General features: G+C 36.0%; 1 protein-coding gene across 1 annotated transcript in view; it reads left to right on the top strand.

Annotated features, from left to right (window-relative positions):
- Window positions 1–15,743, top strand: part of LOC115410441 (methionine synthase-like) — a gene marked incomplete at its 3' end in the record, with an annotated part of 40,461 nt that overhangs the window by 23,589 nt on the left and 1,129 nt on the right. The window contains 9 exon segments of the mRNA XM_030122097.1: window positions 925–1,008; window positions 2,348–2,468; window positions 4,321–4,402; window positions 5,539–5,637; window positions 7,124–7,199; window positions 8,237–8,392; window positions 9,829–10,028; window positions 11,302–11,502; window positions 12,737–12,929. Coding sequence (XP_029977957.1) covers window positions 925–1,008; window positions 2,348–2,468; window positions 4,321–4,402; window positions 5,539–5,637; window positions 7,124–7,199; window positions 8,237–8,392; window positions 9,829–10,028; window positions 11,302–11,502; window positions 12,737–12,929 — 1,212 coding nt within the window.

The raw sequence follows: 15,743 nt of genomic DNA, 5'->3' as shown, positions 1-15,743 counted from the left end.
TATATTACTTACATAATATTTAATACAAAATCCACATGTAACACGGTCAATATATTTTGGAATATCTCGTTATTCTCTCACAGGTACATTTTGGTAATCAAAGTAAATATCCAAGGCAGAGTGTTTCATAAAAATGACCGCTGTTGAAAAATCACTCATAATTTATTTGTGTTTAAATGTGCAAGTTCTGTATGTAACACCAGTGGACACGATGGGTTTCACACCAAACCTGGAATGAGACTGAGATTGATGAAAAACCCAAGTGTGGATTAGAAAAAGCACTAGGATCGACACATTGAACACAGTGTCTTTATTTAGAGTCTATAGAAGCGCTCTACGAGTGCTTTTCTAGAAAAGACAGCGCAGACCTCTGCCAAGGCAGATCAGTGGGCCCCCATGACCCACCCACCCACGATCACCACCAAAATTGAATCATTTGTTCCTTGTGCCAGTATCAACATTTCCTGAAATTTTCATCCAAATCCGGGGCACTGATCTGCTTTGGCGGAGGTCTGTGCTCTCCGAGTGCTTCTAGTTATTATTATTAGTAGTAGTAGTAGTAGTAGTAATAGTAGTAGTAGCAGTAGTAGTAGTAGTATTAACGCGCGTTGGCATGTGCCTTCTTCACCCTGAAGAAAATGCCAACACGCGTTGGTGTGTTTTTAACTCCAGTTCCTATGAACTCATCTACAGGACCTTTTGAAATAAAGGCTTTTTTTATTTTCTAACCAAGTGAGTGCCTGGACTTTTGTCTTTTTCCATTGGTTCATGCCCCTTGTTGAATACCAGTAGGTCCCTGTGAAATTTTTTTTTTTTTTTTTTTGTTTGTTTTTTTGATTCTTTGAGAAAATTTCAGTCCATTTTGACTAAACGCAGAGTAAAACTGTGGAAGTGTAGCGGTCTTTTCTCCTCAGATCTGTTGATGTTTCCTGTTTTTCAGAGTGATCGACCTGGGTGTGATGGTTCCATGTGACCAGATCCTCAGAGAAGCTATTGCACAGAAAGCAGGTACTGTGAACAACCATGACTGTGTTTACCTGGACATCAGTATCTGGTTACTGGGGTTTATGGGGGTTTGAAGAATCCCATCTTTGTGTTTGTGCTGATTTCAGTTTCTCAGATATGCCCTTGTCCCTGTTTGGAGAAACTGGATACTCTATGTAATAGTAAGGGAATAATAATAGGAAAATAATAGGACGGTCCACCCTAAAGGTGCTAATGATTAGAACATGTTAAATGCTGGAAAAAAAAAAAAAACCCTGTATTTTAACCCTTAAAGGACTACCAATATAACAGACTGACCAGATTTCTTTATGATTTTTTTGCAATAACAGTGTCTGTAAATGTCTTTTTTTCCATTCTTTTCCACCTTTTTTATCAAGGAGAACTTAACTTTTAATATCTGGCCATTAATTATCATTATGTTATAAATACTTAAAACAGTGTGTTATGGCAAAAAAAAAAATTCTGATCTAATCTCGTCTAGTCTAATCTAGTATGGTCTAGTTAAATCTAGTCTGGTCTAGTCTAGTCGAATCTAATCTAATGTAGTCTAGTCTTATCTAGTTAATTAATCTAGTTTTATCTAGTTGAATCTAATCTAGTCTAATCTAGTTTAATTTTATCTAGTCTAGTCTAATCTAGTCTAGTTTAATCTAGTTTCATCTAATCTAGTCTAATCTAGTTTAACCTAATATAATCTAGTCTAATGTAGTCTAGTGTAGTCTAATCTAGTCTAATCCAGTCTAGTCTGGTGTGCAAGGTTATTATCGTTAATGAAACTAACAAAATGACAAAAACTACAATTGAAAAAACATTTTCGTTGACTGAAATAAATAAAAACTATGATTAAAAGAAAAAACAATAAGTGAAACTGCATTGTGTGCTTACAAAACTAACTAAAATGTATTAAAAAATTATGGATAAAATTCCCTCCGTTTTGTCTTTGTCAATGTCAGATTGATATGAAATCGATTTATTTCGCACGAGCAGCTGGTGGCACCATACGACACTTCAAGGTCTGTCACTTCTCGTCACTTGTGGTTTCCAGTCGTCTTCTGGTCCCCACTCTACCTGGAAACATGGAGGCTAAAGTTGGGAGAAAGCAGCAGAGTCCTGTCTGGGATTAGTTTGAATACGACGGCGAGGAAGATAAAAGATATGACAAAACTAAACTAAAACTAAGCATTTAGAAAAAAAATGAAAACTAATAAAAACTAGCAAACCTGCTCTAAAAACTAATTAAAACTAACTGAATAGGAGGAAAGAAAAAAAGTCAAAACTAAATAAAACTAAACTATAATGAAAAATCCCAAACTATTATAACCTTGGTTGTGTGTTCGTGCAGACATCATCGGCCTGTCGGGGCTCATCACGCCGTCTCTGGATGAGATGATCTACGTGGCCAAAGAGATGGAGAGGCTGGGAATGAACACTCCTCTGCTGATCGGAGGAGCCACCACGTCCAAGTAACATCCCACCACCCAACCACACTGACATGAACCCAGTGGAGCTTCCACTAACGAGGACGAATAAAATCAAACCAGACTTTTAACAATCATTTACATTTCAATATACAGTGAACCAGTGATCTGATCAATAATCTAATCTAAGATTTTTAGTCTATAATCCATGATCTATAATGTATGTATAATGTATCTATAATGTACAATGTATTATCTAGGATCTATAACCCATTACCTATCATTTATAATCTATAAACTGTTATCTAGGATTTATAATCTATTATCTAGGATCTATAATCCATGATCTATAATCTACAAACTACAATATATAACCTGCTCAATAGTCTATTCTGTATGGTCTAGAATCTGTTGTCTAGAATCTGTAATCTATGGTCCATAGACTACAAACTAGGGATGCACCAATTCCAATACTAGTATCGGGCATCACTCCGATACTCAGCGTGTGTACTTGTACTCGTACTTGTAAAAGTAATCCAATACAACCGCACCGATACCACTTAGGACAGCATGACATTCACAGTTCAGCGCAGCAGGTACTTGGCGGTGGAATAATGTGTGGGAGTGTGAAGAGTGTGGAGGTTTTTCAAAATAAATGACGGTGATAAAAGTAACGCTGAGTGCAAGTAACGTTACAGACACAGACGGATACGGACGCAGCGTTCTGTCTGCCCTCTGCGTACATTCCATCCATTTTCCAGGTGCTGGCAGATGCGTACCCAGACAGAGAATACCACTGAGAACCGTGGAGGTAGAGGATCTGTTCAAAGAGCCGCTGTGTGAGTTAGAGAAAAACTACTGACACATTTAGGACAACTACCCAGGGCTGGGCCGGTTTCCACCCTACTTATAACACTATAGAGGTATGGAGTGGTGCGGACCGCCGCCAGCAGAAGTGAAAACCAAACTTATCGTTCATTTCTCTTTTCTCCTCCTGCTGAAGCTAAGCTTTTAAACCTTACCAGCAAAAACGCTGCAACATTAGTAACACATTAGTGTTACCTCTGTCGTCTCCATGTTTATTATTACTGACTTTCTTCTTCTTCTCAAAAAACTTTCCTCTTCTTCGTGGTATTTGTCCAGTATGGTTAATTCAGAGCGGCGCCCCCTGGTGGATTGATTGAGAAACGCTCATTCCAACACATTAAATGTCAGTAGCAGCACCTTGTTCCAGTCAGACTAATGATAACGACAATAAAGCACATTTACAAAAGGAACTAAAAACTGAAATGGGATTATTAAGTACTCGTATCGGTACTTGGTATCGGCAAGTACTCAAATGTAAGTACATGTGCTTTTACTCGGCCTGGAAAAAAGTGGTATCGGTGCATCCCTACTACAAACTGTGATATATAACCTGGTCTATAGTCTATCATGTAGGATCTATAATCTATAAACTATGATCTGTAATCCGTTACCTATAATTTATAATCTATAATATTGGATCTGTAATCTATTGTCTATAATCTGTAACTATGATCCATAATCTGAGATCTGTTAATTATAATCTGTAATTTATTGTCATAATCTGTGATCAGTAATCTATAAAATATGACCTATAGTCTATAAATTTAAATCTATGATCTATAATCCATAATATATAATCTATAATATATAAAACTCTGTACATTGAAAACATCAGACAAGTAGCACTTTGGTCTTTTGTTTTCAGTTCAATTTATTAAAGTATTTAATCTGAGATTATTTATAATAAACTGTAAACCAGTGTTGAACTGGTGTGTGTTTTTTGTTGTTGTTGTTTTTGTTGTTGGTCAGTGTTGTAACTCATGTATTTTTGTGGTTGTTGTCATATTTGTTGCTGTTGTATCGTTGACAGGACCCACACGGCGGTGAAAATTGCCCCTCGCTACACTTCTCCTGTTGTTCACGTCCTGGACGCCTCCAGGAGCGTCGTGGTGGTAAGAACATCCACCAACCTCATCACAGAGTCTTTATCTTCAGCCCTGATGTCCACATTTATCACATAACCAGTGTTTCTTTGATAAAATACACTGTACAACAACAAAAACATGCAAAATTTCAATAACACGGTGGTGCAGAAGGACCATGTAGAGTCGACATGTTCTTCCTGCTCTCTAATAGGTTAATTTTTAACAATATTCTGCCTCAGTTTGTCATTTACACATGTACATTACAACTTACAGATCATAGTGGATCTACAAATACACAAAACATTTAATAACAGGCAGAATATTGGTATAGTTACACTTACTTCTCTTAAGACACTTTAGGTTGTTCATGATATTTACATTTTTGTGAAAGGATAGTTAGTACATTTACACATTTTAATGTAATTTCACTTTTTGACACTAAAAGAGAGAGGAAAAATTTGCAGTTGTTATTATTTATAGGTTATTATATTTATAATTTATATGTAATATTATGTCCTTTACTGGTCGAATCCAGTTGAGAGCAAAGTAGGGCTAAACTAAAATGATTGTTTAATATCATATCATTTCACAAATGACGTACTATTTTTGTAGGAAATACATATTGTTAGTGCTGTTCATACTGTAAATTGCACCTATTACAACTATTTTATTTATTTTTTATTCTACTTTTAGTTCTATTCTTATTTTACTTTGTTAAATTTTATATTTTATTTTATTTAATTTAAATTTTTTTGGTTTTATGCTTGCTCTCTTATTTTTTGACATGTTGCGTTTTTATTATTCATATTGCTACACTGACTGGAGTAACACAATGACAATAACGTCTATTCTATTCTATTCTATTCTATTCTATTCTATTCTATTCTATTCTATTCTGTTCTCCAAACTGGACCAGTTTTGGCCCCCGTGCCGTATGTTTTCCACCCCTGCTTTAAATACACACTCCCCACAGCTTCTAAACATGTTGACATTTTCCTCAATGATGAGTGTTTTCGCAGGAGTAAATATTTTCTACTAATTAGCATTTCTATGGGTGTTAATCAGCTGTTTTGTATTTTTTAACAGGGATCATTAAACATCAGACTAGACTGTGGAAATGTGTGATAAAAACCCGTTTGTGATGGACTTCCCATGTGTTCCAGTGTTCTCAGCTCCTGGACGACGTCATGAAGGACGAGTACTTCGAGGATCTGAAGGAGGAGTACGAGGAGGTCAGGCAGGACCACTACGACTCCCTGAAGGTAAACACACCTCACAGACGTATGATAGAGGAGGACCGGCTGAGAACACACGCCACCGCTGATCTGGACCACGGTGACCCACTTACAGGACCTGACCTTCTTTAAGATCACCTTTGGATCCTTGAATCTTAACCAGTTCTAAATAAAGACGGAGGTTCAGCAGCAGTTTTCTCAAGATAAGATAAGATACGATTTTTTAAAAACATAATTTTATTTAACCTTTATTTAACCAGGAAAAAAGATCTCGTTGTGATTAAGAACCTCTTTTCCAAGGGAGATAAAATAGTATAACATAAAATAGGATAAGATAAGATAAAAAAGATAATAAAACAGGCTAAGATAAGATAAAATAGGATAAGATAAGATAAATAAGGTAAGACTTTCTTTATTCCATCGTGGGGAAATTTCACAATTAACAGCAGAAAAATACAACAAGCATGCAGATAAAAAAAACAGCTAGAAAAACCACAAACGAGTGAAAAAATATGAGAAAGAAAAGAAAGAATTTGGTATTTATATAAATAAAGAATTAGAATAAAAAATTAAAGATTATTTACAAATAATATAGTAACCTTTGAATTTACTCTGATTTTTTTTTTTACCTATCAGTGAATTAAATATAGGGAAATATCTAAAGAAAAAAAATTAAATGCAGAGGATTTTATTATGATAAATTCTGATAAACCATAAGGAAAAAATAAATATAGAGAGAAGCTAATTTTTTCATGTAGTATGATAAATGACAGTGGTTGTAGACAGCTGTTTTATGTTCATTTAATCATATATTTTGCTAAAAAAAAATTCACTTTCTTCCGTTTTCTCTGTTTTGATTAATTTCTCACTTCATTTAATTCTTCATCCTCAATTTCCTCAGAGCTCTGTCCAAAGGATCAATGAAATTAATCTAATCTAAAATATATAATAAATATAAATAATAATATATAATATAATATAATATATATAATATATATAATCCTACTATAATGCACATTTTGGCCCTGCCCCGTGTCCCTGTGTCCCATCGATGTTTGTCCCATCGATGTCTGTTGCAACACAGGAGGGCGTGCAGGTGCTGCTGTTGCACCTGCACCTGTTGTTTAAAAAAAAATCAAAAAGCAAAATGCAGAGGATTATATTATGATAACTGCTCTCTAATGAATATTGATAAATATTATAAATGTGTCTTTCTTTCTAATGGTCCATATTTGGATGGTTTATGACATGTAAATGGTTCAAGATATCAATATAGTTCCTATTGATCACTGATAGAAGTCATATATGGACTGTGATTGAATTACTTGAGTTCTCCTCCGGTCAAAGTCCCGCCCACTTCTATAGTTAGATTGATGTGCATCCAGACCACAGGACTGGAACATAGAACAGAACCTGACAGCCTCACACATTCAACTGGGACTGATTCAAATAGAACATGACGCTAACGTACAGGGACACTGGTTCTGTTGTCTTTTCCCTGTTTTGCCTTCAGGATCGTCGGTATCTGACTCTATCCCAGGCCAGAGAGAAGGCTTTACACATCGACTGGATCTCTGAACCCAAACCAGGTGAGAAACCATCGAAAAGACGACAGAGCCGAGTGGTGCAGTAGAACTTGGTAAAACTGTTTCCATGCAGAAACTATAACTTTCTCTCAATGAAGCACCAATTCAGGTTCAGAGAGGGTTAAATTCTTTTATTCATTTATTTAGTTATTTGATTAATTAATTAATTAAACTAGCACGTTGACCTATGGGAATCCACAGGTTCTAGAAACAGTAGAGTTGATAAAATGGGGAGCTGAGCTAAGCTTACTGGTGTAATACACAGATAAGGAATAAAACATAATGGGCCTCATTTTGTTCTGTATTGAAATCACAAGTAACAGATAAGAATTCATTCAGTTACCTTATATATTTGTTTACAGGGCTTTACATCATTACTGTGTAACTTCATCACATTCACATTACTGGATGACTTGACTAAGCTTACTGATGTAACACAGATTATAATAGAATAGCCCTCATTTTGTTTGTATTGACATCGACATGGACCATCGACTTTGTCACAAGACTGAACATGATGGTTTGTGAATTTTACAGTTCCTGGTAACATGTGAAGGCAGCATAAGACTTTTACACAGGACTAACATGGAGGAGGGGGACGTCAACAGGCCGGGTCTGACTGGGGACTGACATTGTGGAACCAGGCCACAGTAAAAACCAGACCGACTTTGTTAGTGTGGGATCACAGCAGGATCCAGTTCTCCCGTTGTGTCCTGGCGGTTCCGTTGATCCAAAAGTTTTAGAAGATTATGAAACGCATGCATTACACAATGAAACTGTCAAGAACTTAGTATAATTATTTTCTTTTGTCAATAATAAACAAAAATAAACATTTGCATTTGCTGGTGTTTGTGTTTCTGATGCAGCTACACCTTCTGAAACACAAAAAGGATTTTTCAGCAAATATTTTATGATAATATTTGAGATTGTGTAAAATTTTAAGGGTGTCCAAAAGCTTTTACCCACTACTGTAAATAGAGTAAACTGCTTTAAGGTGGAGGCTGTAGCATCGTGAGTCAAATTGTGTGTTTGTGAATCAGTGCGTCCTCAGTTCATGGGAACCCGTGTGTTCGAGTGTTACGACCTCAACAGCCTCCTGGACTTCATCGACTGGAAGCCTTTCTTCGACGTGTGGCAGCTACGAGGAAAATACCCCAACAGAGGATACCCCAAGATCTTCAAGGACAAAACAGTCGGTGAGTGTTTGCTTTACCCCAGGGCTGTCAAACCTATTTAAGACCTAAATCATTTAAAATGGGTCAGAGCAGTAAAATAATAACAAAATAACCTATAAATGATGACAAGTACAAACTGTTCTCTATGTTTTGTAGTGAAAAAAGTAAAATTACATGATGATAATGCACCTAGCATTAGCATTAGCACATAGCAAAGATTTTGATTTCCTAGGTAAGGAAAGCAGATATCCTGAAATCCCGTTGTAATTTTTTTTTTCATCTTGTGTGTAAACAAAATGAAAAAAATTTTCAACTGGCTTCATGAATATGTTGAAATCTATCTACCGAAAAAATATGCTTAATCGCGCATATTTAATGAGATAATGCCAAGTTTACATAATTAAACTTACAAATTTCAAAAACTTATAATACGTTTTTTTTCATACTTGTGTAAATAATCAACTGAGGAAGTTTCATGGTTACATCTATTATTCACCTGTCGTGTCTTGCCTTAATTCAGGTCCTACATTCAGACTGAAATGATTTAAAGTGGATCAGACCACTAAAATAATAACATAATAACCTATAAATAATGACAAGGACAAACTTTTCTCTCTGTTTTACAGTTTAAAAAGTAAAATTACATGATGAAAATGCACCTAGCATTAGCATCAGCACACCGCAAATATTAGCTGGAACTTGACCTTTACCCAGAACTTTGAAAATCCTCAGCGTGTTTCCACCAAAATGACACAAGTAAAAGATTGTTTTGTGTTACACTGAAATGATTCTTACTGGAAACAAATGGACAAGAGCGCAACAGGCTAATTTAGTTTAGCTAGCAGCAAGTCGAAAACAGACAAAGAAAGCAATGAAAATGTTTACATCTACAACCTGTCCTTTAAAAATTGTGAATAACATGAACAACCTGAAATGTCTACATAAAAATCAGTGTAATTTTAACAATATTCTGCCTCAGTTTATCATTTACACATGTACTTTTCAACTTACAAATCACAGTGGATCTACAAGTACACAAAATATTTAATAACAGGCAGAATATTGGTACAATTGCACTTTTTTTTGTTCAGATTATTCACATTTTTTTGTGAAAGAATAGTTTGTAAAGGTGAATATTTTCATGTAATTTTCTTATTTTAGACTAACACAAAAACAAATATTTGGAGTTGTCATTGTTTATAGGTTATTATATTTAACTGGTCTGATCCACTTGAGATCATATTGATCTGTATGTGGAACCTGAACTAAAACGATCATTAATATCTTCAGTATAATTTTTGCGTTTTACTCATTCATCCCGTGGACCGGATTGGACTCTTTGGCGGCCCAGTTTTAGCCCACGGGCCGTATTTTTGACACCTGTGTTAGCATTCAGGATGTCAGCAGCAGTAACACTTTCACTACACCGACGGTGATGTGATGTTCGCTTCGTGCAGGTCTGCAGGCTCGGCAGGTTTTTGACGACGCACAGAGACTGCTCAACAGAATGATTGACAGCTCAAGTCTGAAGGGGCGGGGCTTGGTGGGGTTCTGGCGGGCCCAGAGCGACGGCGACGACATCAACGTGTACAAAGACGACGTCCGAGTGAACAGAGACTCTAAGCCTGTAGCTGTGTTCCACGGCCTGAGGCAACAGGTGAGGCCTGCGCTCCCAACAGGACGGTGTCTTTACCTGAAGGGTTAACCCTGGACTATGACTGACAGGACTGTTGTGTGGAGAAGGGGCGGGACTAAATAAGTTATACTTCCTCCCACTCCTTTTCGAATATGCAAATGAAGTCATACTTTGTTTTCATGTATATGTATAGGTTTGTGTTTTTTGTTTGTTTGCTTTGTTTTTCTAATAATCTGTTCCATTTATAAGGACTAAGTTGGATTATTTTGTTTTGTTGCGTATTCGAAATAAACTAAATAAATAATAATAAAAAAATCCTTCCCACTGAGCTCCTTCCCAAACACCGTGTGCGTAATATGCACAGTCGTAGAATAATGCCAACAAAATTTTCATGTAGTTTTTAACTTTGTCACATTTTTTGTATTTTATCAACTTAAGGCATAAACAAAAATATCAAATACTCCATTACTCATATTTTTAACCCTTTAACTCCCGTGTTTGCAACTCAAAAAATTTTATTTTTTTCAAAACACTACATAAAAATGTGCACAGTGCAGTAGGAATGTCAAAATGTTTTTCATACAGTTTGTTTTTAACTTTTTCAAATTTTTTTGTATTTCATCAATTTGAGCCACAAACAAAAAATACCGAATGCTCAATAACTGTCATATTTCTAATCCTTTAAATGCCATGTTTGTGATGTAAACAAACCATTTTTTCTTTTGCAAAAAACATTTTAAAAAAATGTATATTCAATATACTACATAAAAATTACATTTTTAAAAATTTTTTCATCATGGCATATGTCAGTGATTGACACCAACATTGATTAATATGCATTAGTATTATTTTGGGTCAAATGTTAAATGCTAAAATATGTCATTTAGCATTTTTTTACTCACTTGTGAGAAGGGTGTTAGTATGGTAACGTTCCATCGTTTATTATCGGGATTCCCGCAGGGTCTTAAAAAGTCTTGAAACTGAAATTAGGAACCACTTATCGCTAACTTTAACATTCACTTTTGCGTCCAGTATGTATATAATATTCACTCTCTACTGATGTAAATAAATACATTTTCCTAAATTCTAGGAGTCATGGATTTTTCCCAGTATGGCTGTGAAATAGGCATTAAATTCTATTTTTAGTAGTCTTAAAAAGGTCTTAAATTTTTTATATATTTAGGAAGTATACCACATGGGCTCAAGAAAGGGGAGAGATATTTATTGCAGATATTACAATAAGCTGGTAGAAAAAAAAGCAATAACTCAAAAACTGGGGTGGGTGTGTTTCCAGGCGGAGAAGGACAGCGCCAGCTCCGAGCCCTACCTGTGCGTGTCGGACTTCGTGGCTCCGGTCAACAGTGGCGTGGCGGACTATGTCGGTGTATTTGCAGTCGGGGTGTTCGGAGCGGAGGAGCTCAGTCAGCGGTTCCAGGATCAGGGAGACGACTACAACAGCATTATGGTCAAAGCCCTGGCAGACCGGCTGGCAGAGGTACAGCACAGACCACCTGCTCACATAGACCACAGACTACATCATACAGACCACAGACCACATCATATAGACCACAAACCACATCATATAGACCCATTGGATTAGGGATTATTCCAGAAAATTAGCTCTGTGGCATACAAAGGTTTAGGACACTCATTATCCAGCAGGATATTTTTAGTCTGGCCTAATCTAGCTACCTTTAAAAAGCTTTAGAATTCACAGCTGGGGTATTTACAAGCACATTTTATGTTTCACAATCAAAAGTGGAAATCTCCAAATCCTGTTTTAACCACATTTTTTCAGATATCTGACCACAAAAAAATATTTTGTAATGCTAGCTCAGGTTTTTTGCTTTTTGTACCTTGGAGTCTTTAAAATCACATCAGAACTAATATTTCTTCGCATTCTGTTGGCAATTGTAGAAAAATGTATATTTCCACCAACTTTTTTTTCTTTTTAACCAATAAAATGAATTAATTAGATTAGATTAAATAAAATCACATCAAAACCATCTTTAACCATCAAAACTATTATATCTTCACATCAAATTCCCGTGTCATAGACGGTCTTTAAAATAATATCAAAATCCCATGAAAACCATCTTTAACCATCAAAACTATTATTTATTCACATTCTTTTGGTAGTTGTAGAAAAATTAGTATTTCATTAAACAAAAAATGTACCAATTGCCCCTTTAAAATGCCCATGTCATAGACATGTATTTTTTTTTTTTTTTTTTTTAATCACATCAAAATCACATCAAAACTATCATTCCTTCATGTTCTGTTGATGATTGTAGAAAAATTTATATTTCCACCAATTTTTTTTTAACCAATTTTATCAATAAAAATTTTGCCAATAAAATCACATCCAATTCACATCAAAACCATCTTTAAAATCACAGAAAAACTATTATTTCTTCACAGTCTGTTGATAATTGTAGAAAAATTTATATTTCCACCAAAAAAATTACTAATTGCCCCTTTAACATGCCCATGTCATAGACAGTTTTTAATGTCACATCAAAACCATCTTTAAAATCAAATGAACTATAATTTCTTCAGACTTTGTTGATAATTGTAGAAAAATTAATCTTTCCACAAACAATAACATGTCCTAATTTCCCCATTTAACCTTGCCGTGCCGTAGACAGACAGTTACCGTAGGTCTTACCGTAGGTGGTGTAACAGGTTATGGAACATGGGTGAACAGTCGGGTTCTGCTGGTCGTCCAGGCCTTCGCTGAGGAGCTCCATGCCCGGGTCCGAAAGGAGCTGTGGGGTTACAGTGCTGACGAAGCCCTGCAGACTTTAGACCTGCACCGGGTTCGGTACCAAGGCATCAGACCAGCGGCCGGGTACCCCAGCCAACCCGACCACACGGAGAAGACCACCATGTGGAGCCTGGCCGGGATCCAGGAGAAGACCGGTAAGAGGTCCACGAGGCACCACATCATCTGGCATTAATTAATGAACATGTAACTAACTCTGTTTCATCTGCATCAAATTAATTAAGTGGAAGATGTGTAACTGTTTAATAAAAATTACATTCAGGAGGAACATTAAATTAAATCTAGGCCATTTTTTCTGAATTGATGGTGACAAGAAGTAGTGTTCATACATATCGATAAATAAATGAACTGGACACAAAATGAGTGCAGGATGTGTTCAGATACCAATAGAATCACATACAAAACAACTTTTAGGGTTAAAATGTGAGGATAAACATACTTTGATATTTATATACATATTTATATCCTCCTGAGACCCAGGAAATGTCAGCAAAGTACAAGCTTTTTTTGTTTTTTATTAAATCAGTGCCTATATTGGAAATATCATGATGCAACAGTTTTTTCAGATGCAGTTTTTAAAATTTTTATGGAATGTCCTTTGTGATTGACAGTTTTCTTTTCTTTTTTTTGTATGAAGTTGTCAAACTCTTGTCCACAAATGTGGACAGAAAACCCGTAGCTGGGTCTGAGGAGGTTAAATATATACAGTATATATATTTTTTTCCCATCAAGTGCAGAGTATTTTAGGATGGACTGCAAAAATGTCAGTGTATTTAAACCATAAAAACAAGAAAATCAAACCTGCTTAAGAAAATGGTCTCATCAAGTTGTCTTCTTCAAACTCATAGATGCTTATTTTAACAGCTGATAAAAATAACACTGTCTTATAACCTTCACAAGCTACATCAGCTGATATTTCCATTATAGCTCTGTTAGCTTAGCTTTGTTAGCTTAGCTCTGTTTTTAGACTGAAAACAGCCAAAACACTAAAACCACTAATCACCTCTGTTTTGTGTTCAGTTTGTGTTGTCAGCAACTGAACTAAAGATCTGTTTGGAATCTGACAAACAAGGTCAGAATGAAGAAAGGTTTATTCCAGAAGGGTTTTTTTTTTTTTGTAATTTCAGATCATCATGAACAGGACATCTTACAGCTGTAGACATGATGTGTCCCAATACTTTGTCCATGTTTATAAATATCAACATTTGCTTAAAATTTAATGGTAGATTCTCTTGATGAAAGCAGATGGTTAGTTGTGGTATATAAAATTATTATTTACAGTCAGAGCATGAAAAATATTTTAGAAATTTAGAGGAAGAACATTTAAATCATAGTCATGGATAAAAAAACAAAAAACAAAATCAGTGTTCAGAGAAATGATTTCGAAACCATCTTTCCAACCATCAAACTAACCAATGCCAATGATATTTATCCCATAATATAAAACTATATTTAACATTAGTCATTATTGTTTTGTATCCCAGACCCCTGTTAGAATAGAAACGCCTGGATTCAACGTGTCACATACTTTTGTCCACATAGATTCCAGACACAGTATGTTTCCTCTGCCTGGTCAGATTTGTGTTTTCTGTGCTAGTTTGATTCCGATAGTGACTGGAGAGGAGGGCTTTAGACCGACAGACTCCAGCCTGAGGTGGGGGTGAGGGCGGGGGTGGGGGGGCTTGGGGTCTGGTCCTGCTGGACCACATCCAGTCCAGTCCAGATGGAGGCCTGAAGGTTGTGTTTCCATGACGGTGTCTCTGTTCACACACGACCAATGTCAGATCTGTGGTCGAGTTAACCTTCAAAACCGCTTTACAAGGACCGTCTGCATCAAACCGTTATCACATTCATCATGTTATTATCGTCTTTTATTTTGCATTTTTCAGTGACAGTCAGGGATTTTCTTCTGTTTAGTTTTTTGGCCACATTCACTTATATTGTTGTTACGTCCGGCCTAGGGGTTTACCGAGACGTACATAATGTGCTCTTTTTGTCCCCTCCCAACTCCCAAGCACAAACCCCAGTCCAAAACTAAAGTTCACAGTGTTTATTATTAAATAACTAAAGGAGGGTTAGGGGAGGGCTCGGCTAAACAACAAACAAAAAGTCTTCTTCAATGTTCAAACTACATTCTCTAATCCAAAACAAAGTGCAAGAAATAAAATACATTAAAACTACCTAAACTCCCGAACCAAAAAACAGGAGGAAAAGGTGAAAACAAAAGCGCTGCCCTCCCCTACCAGAAACAGACTGATCAAAAGAAACATATTACAACTTTTACAATCTAACAGAGACACAAAAGCACACACGACGACTGACGACCAAAACACACACAGGATCTTCACAGGTGGGAGCTGGCGGGAGCAAAGAAAACACCGAGCTGGAGGATCCAGAGCCATTTTTAAAGGGCCCGCGTAATTTTGATCCACCAATCAGCTTCTGCATGAAACAAAAACACACAAGACAGACACAGCACACCTAAAGGACTGGGGGAGAACACATCGGAAAAATACACATATATACAGTGTACAGTAAACATAAGTAGACAAATTATGACCCGGGGTCATAACATTGTGATAATTAATTACTTTGGTAAGTCACCGGTAAATAGCTTTTTCTTTTTTTTCTCTTTTTTTTTAATAAAATGCTACATTTTTGAAATTTCTGCTGCTGTAAAATGTGTAATTTATGTAAAATATTGCAGATATGCAGGGTGGGGAAGCAAAATTTACAATATTTTTGAGGCAGGGATTGAAAGACAGTGTATGACCAATTAGTTTATTGAAAGTCATGAGAATTTATTTTGCTACAAGAAAATTTACATGATAGAAAATGTTTTTATTCTATGTTGTCCTCCTTCCTTCTCAATAACTGCCTTCACACGCTTCCTCAAACTTGTGCAAGTCTTCCTCAAATATTCGGGTGACAACTTCTCCCATCCTTCTTTA

The sequence above is a fragment of the Sphaeramia orbicularis genome, chromosome 19 (genome assembly GCF_902148855.1).
Source record: "Sphaeramia orbicularis chromosome 19, fSphaOr1.1, whole genome shotgun sequence".
Classification (NCBI taxonomy): domain Eukaryota; kingdom Metazoa; phylum Chordata; class Actinopteri; order Kurtiformes; family Apogonidae; genus Sphaeramia; species Sphaeramia orbicularis.
The sequence above is the reverse complement of the archived record's forward strand: the minus strand, read 5'-3'. Positions and strand labels throughout refer to the sequence as shown.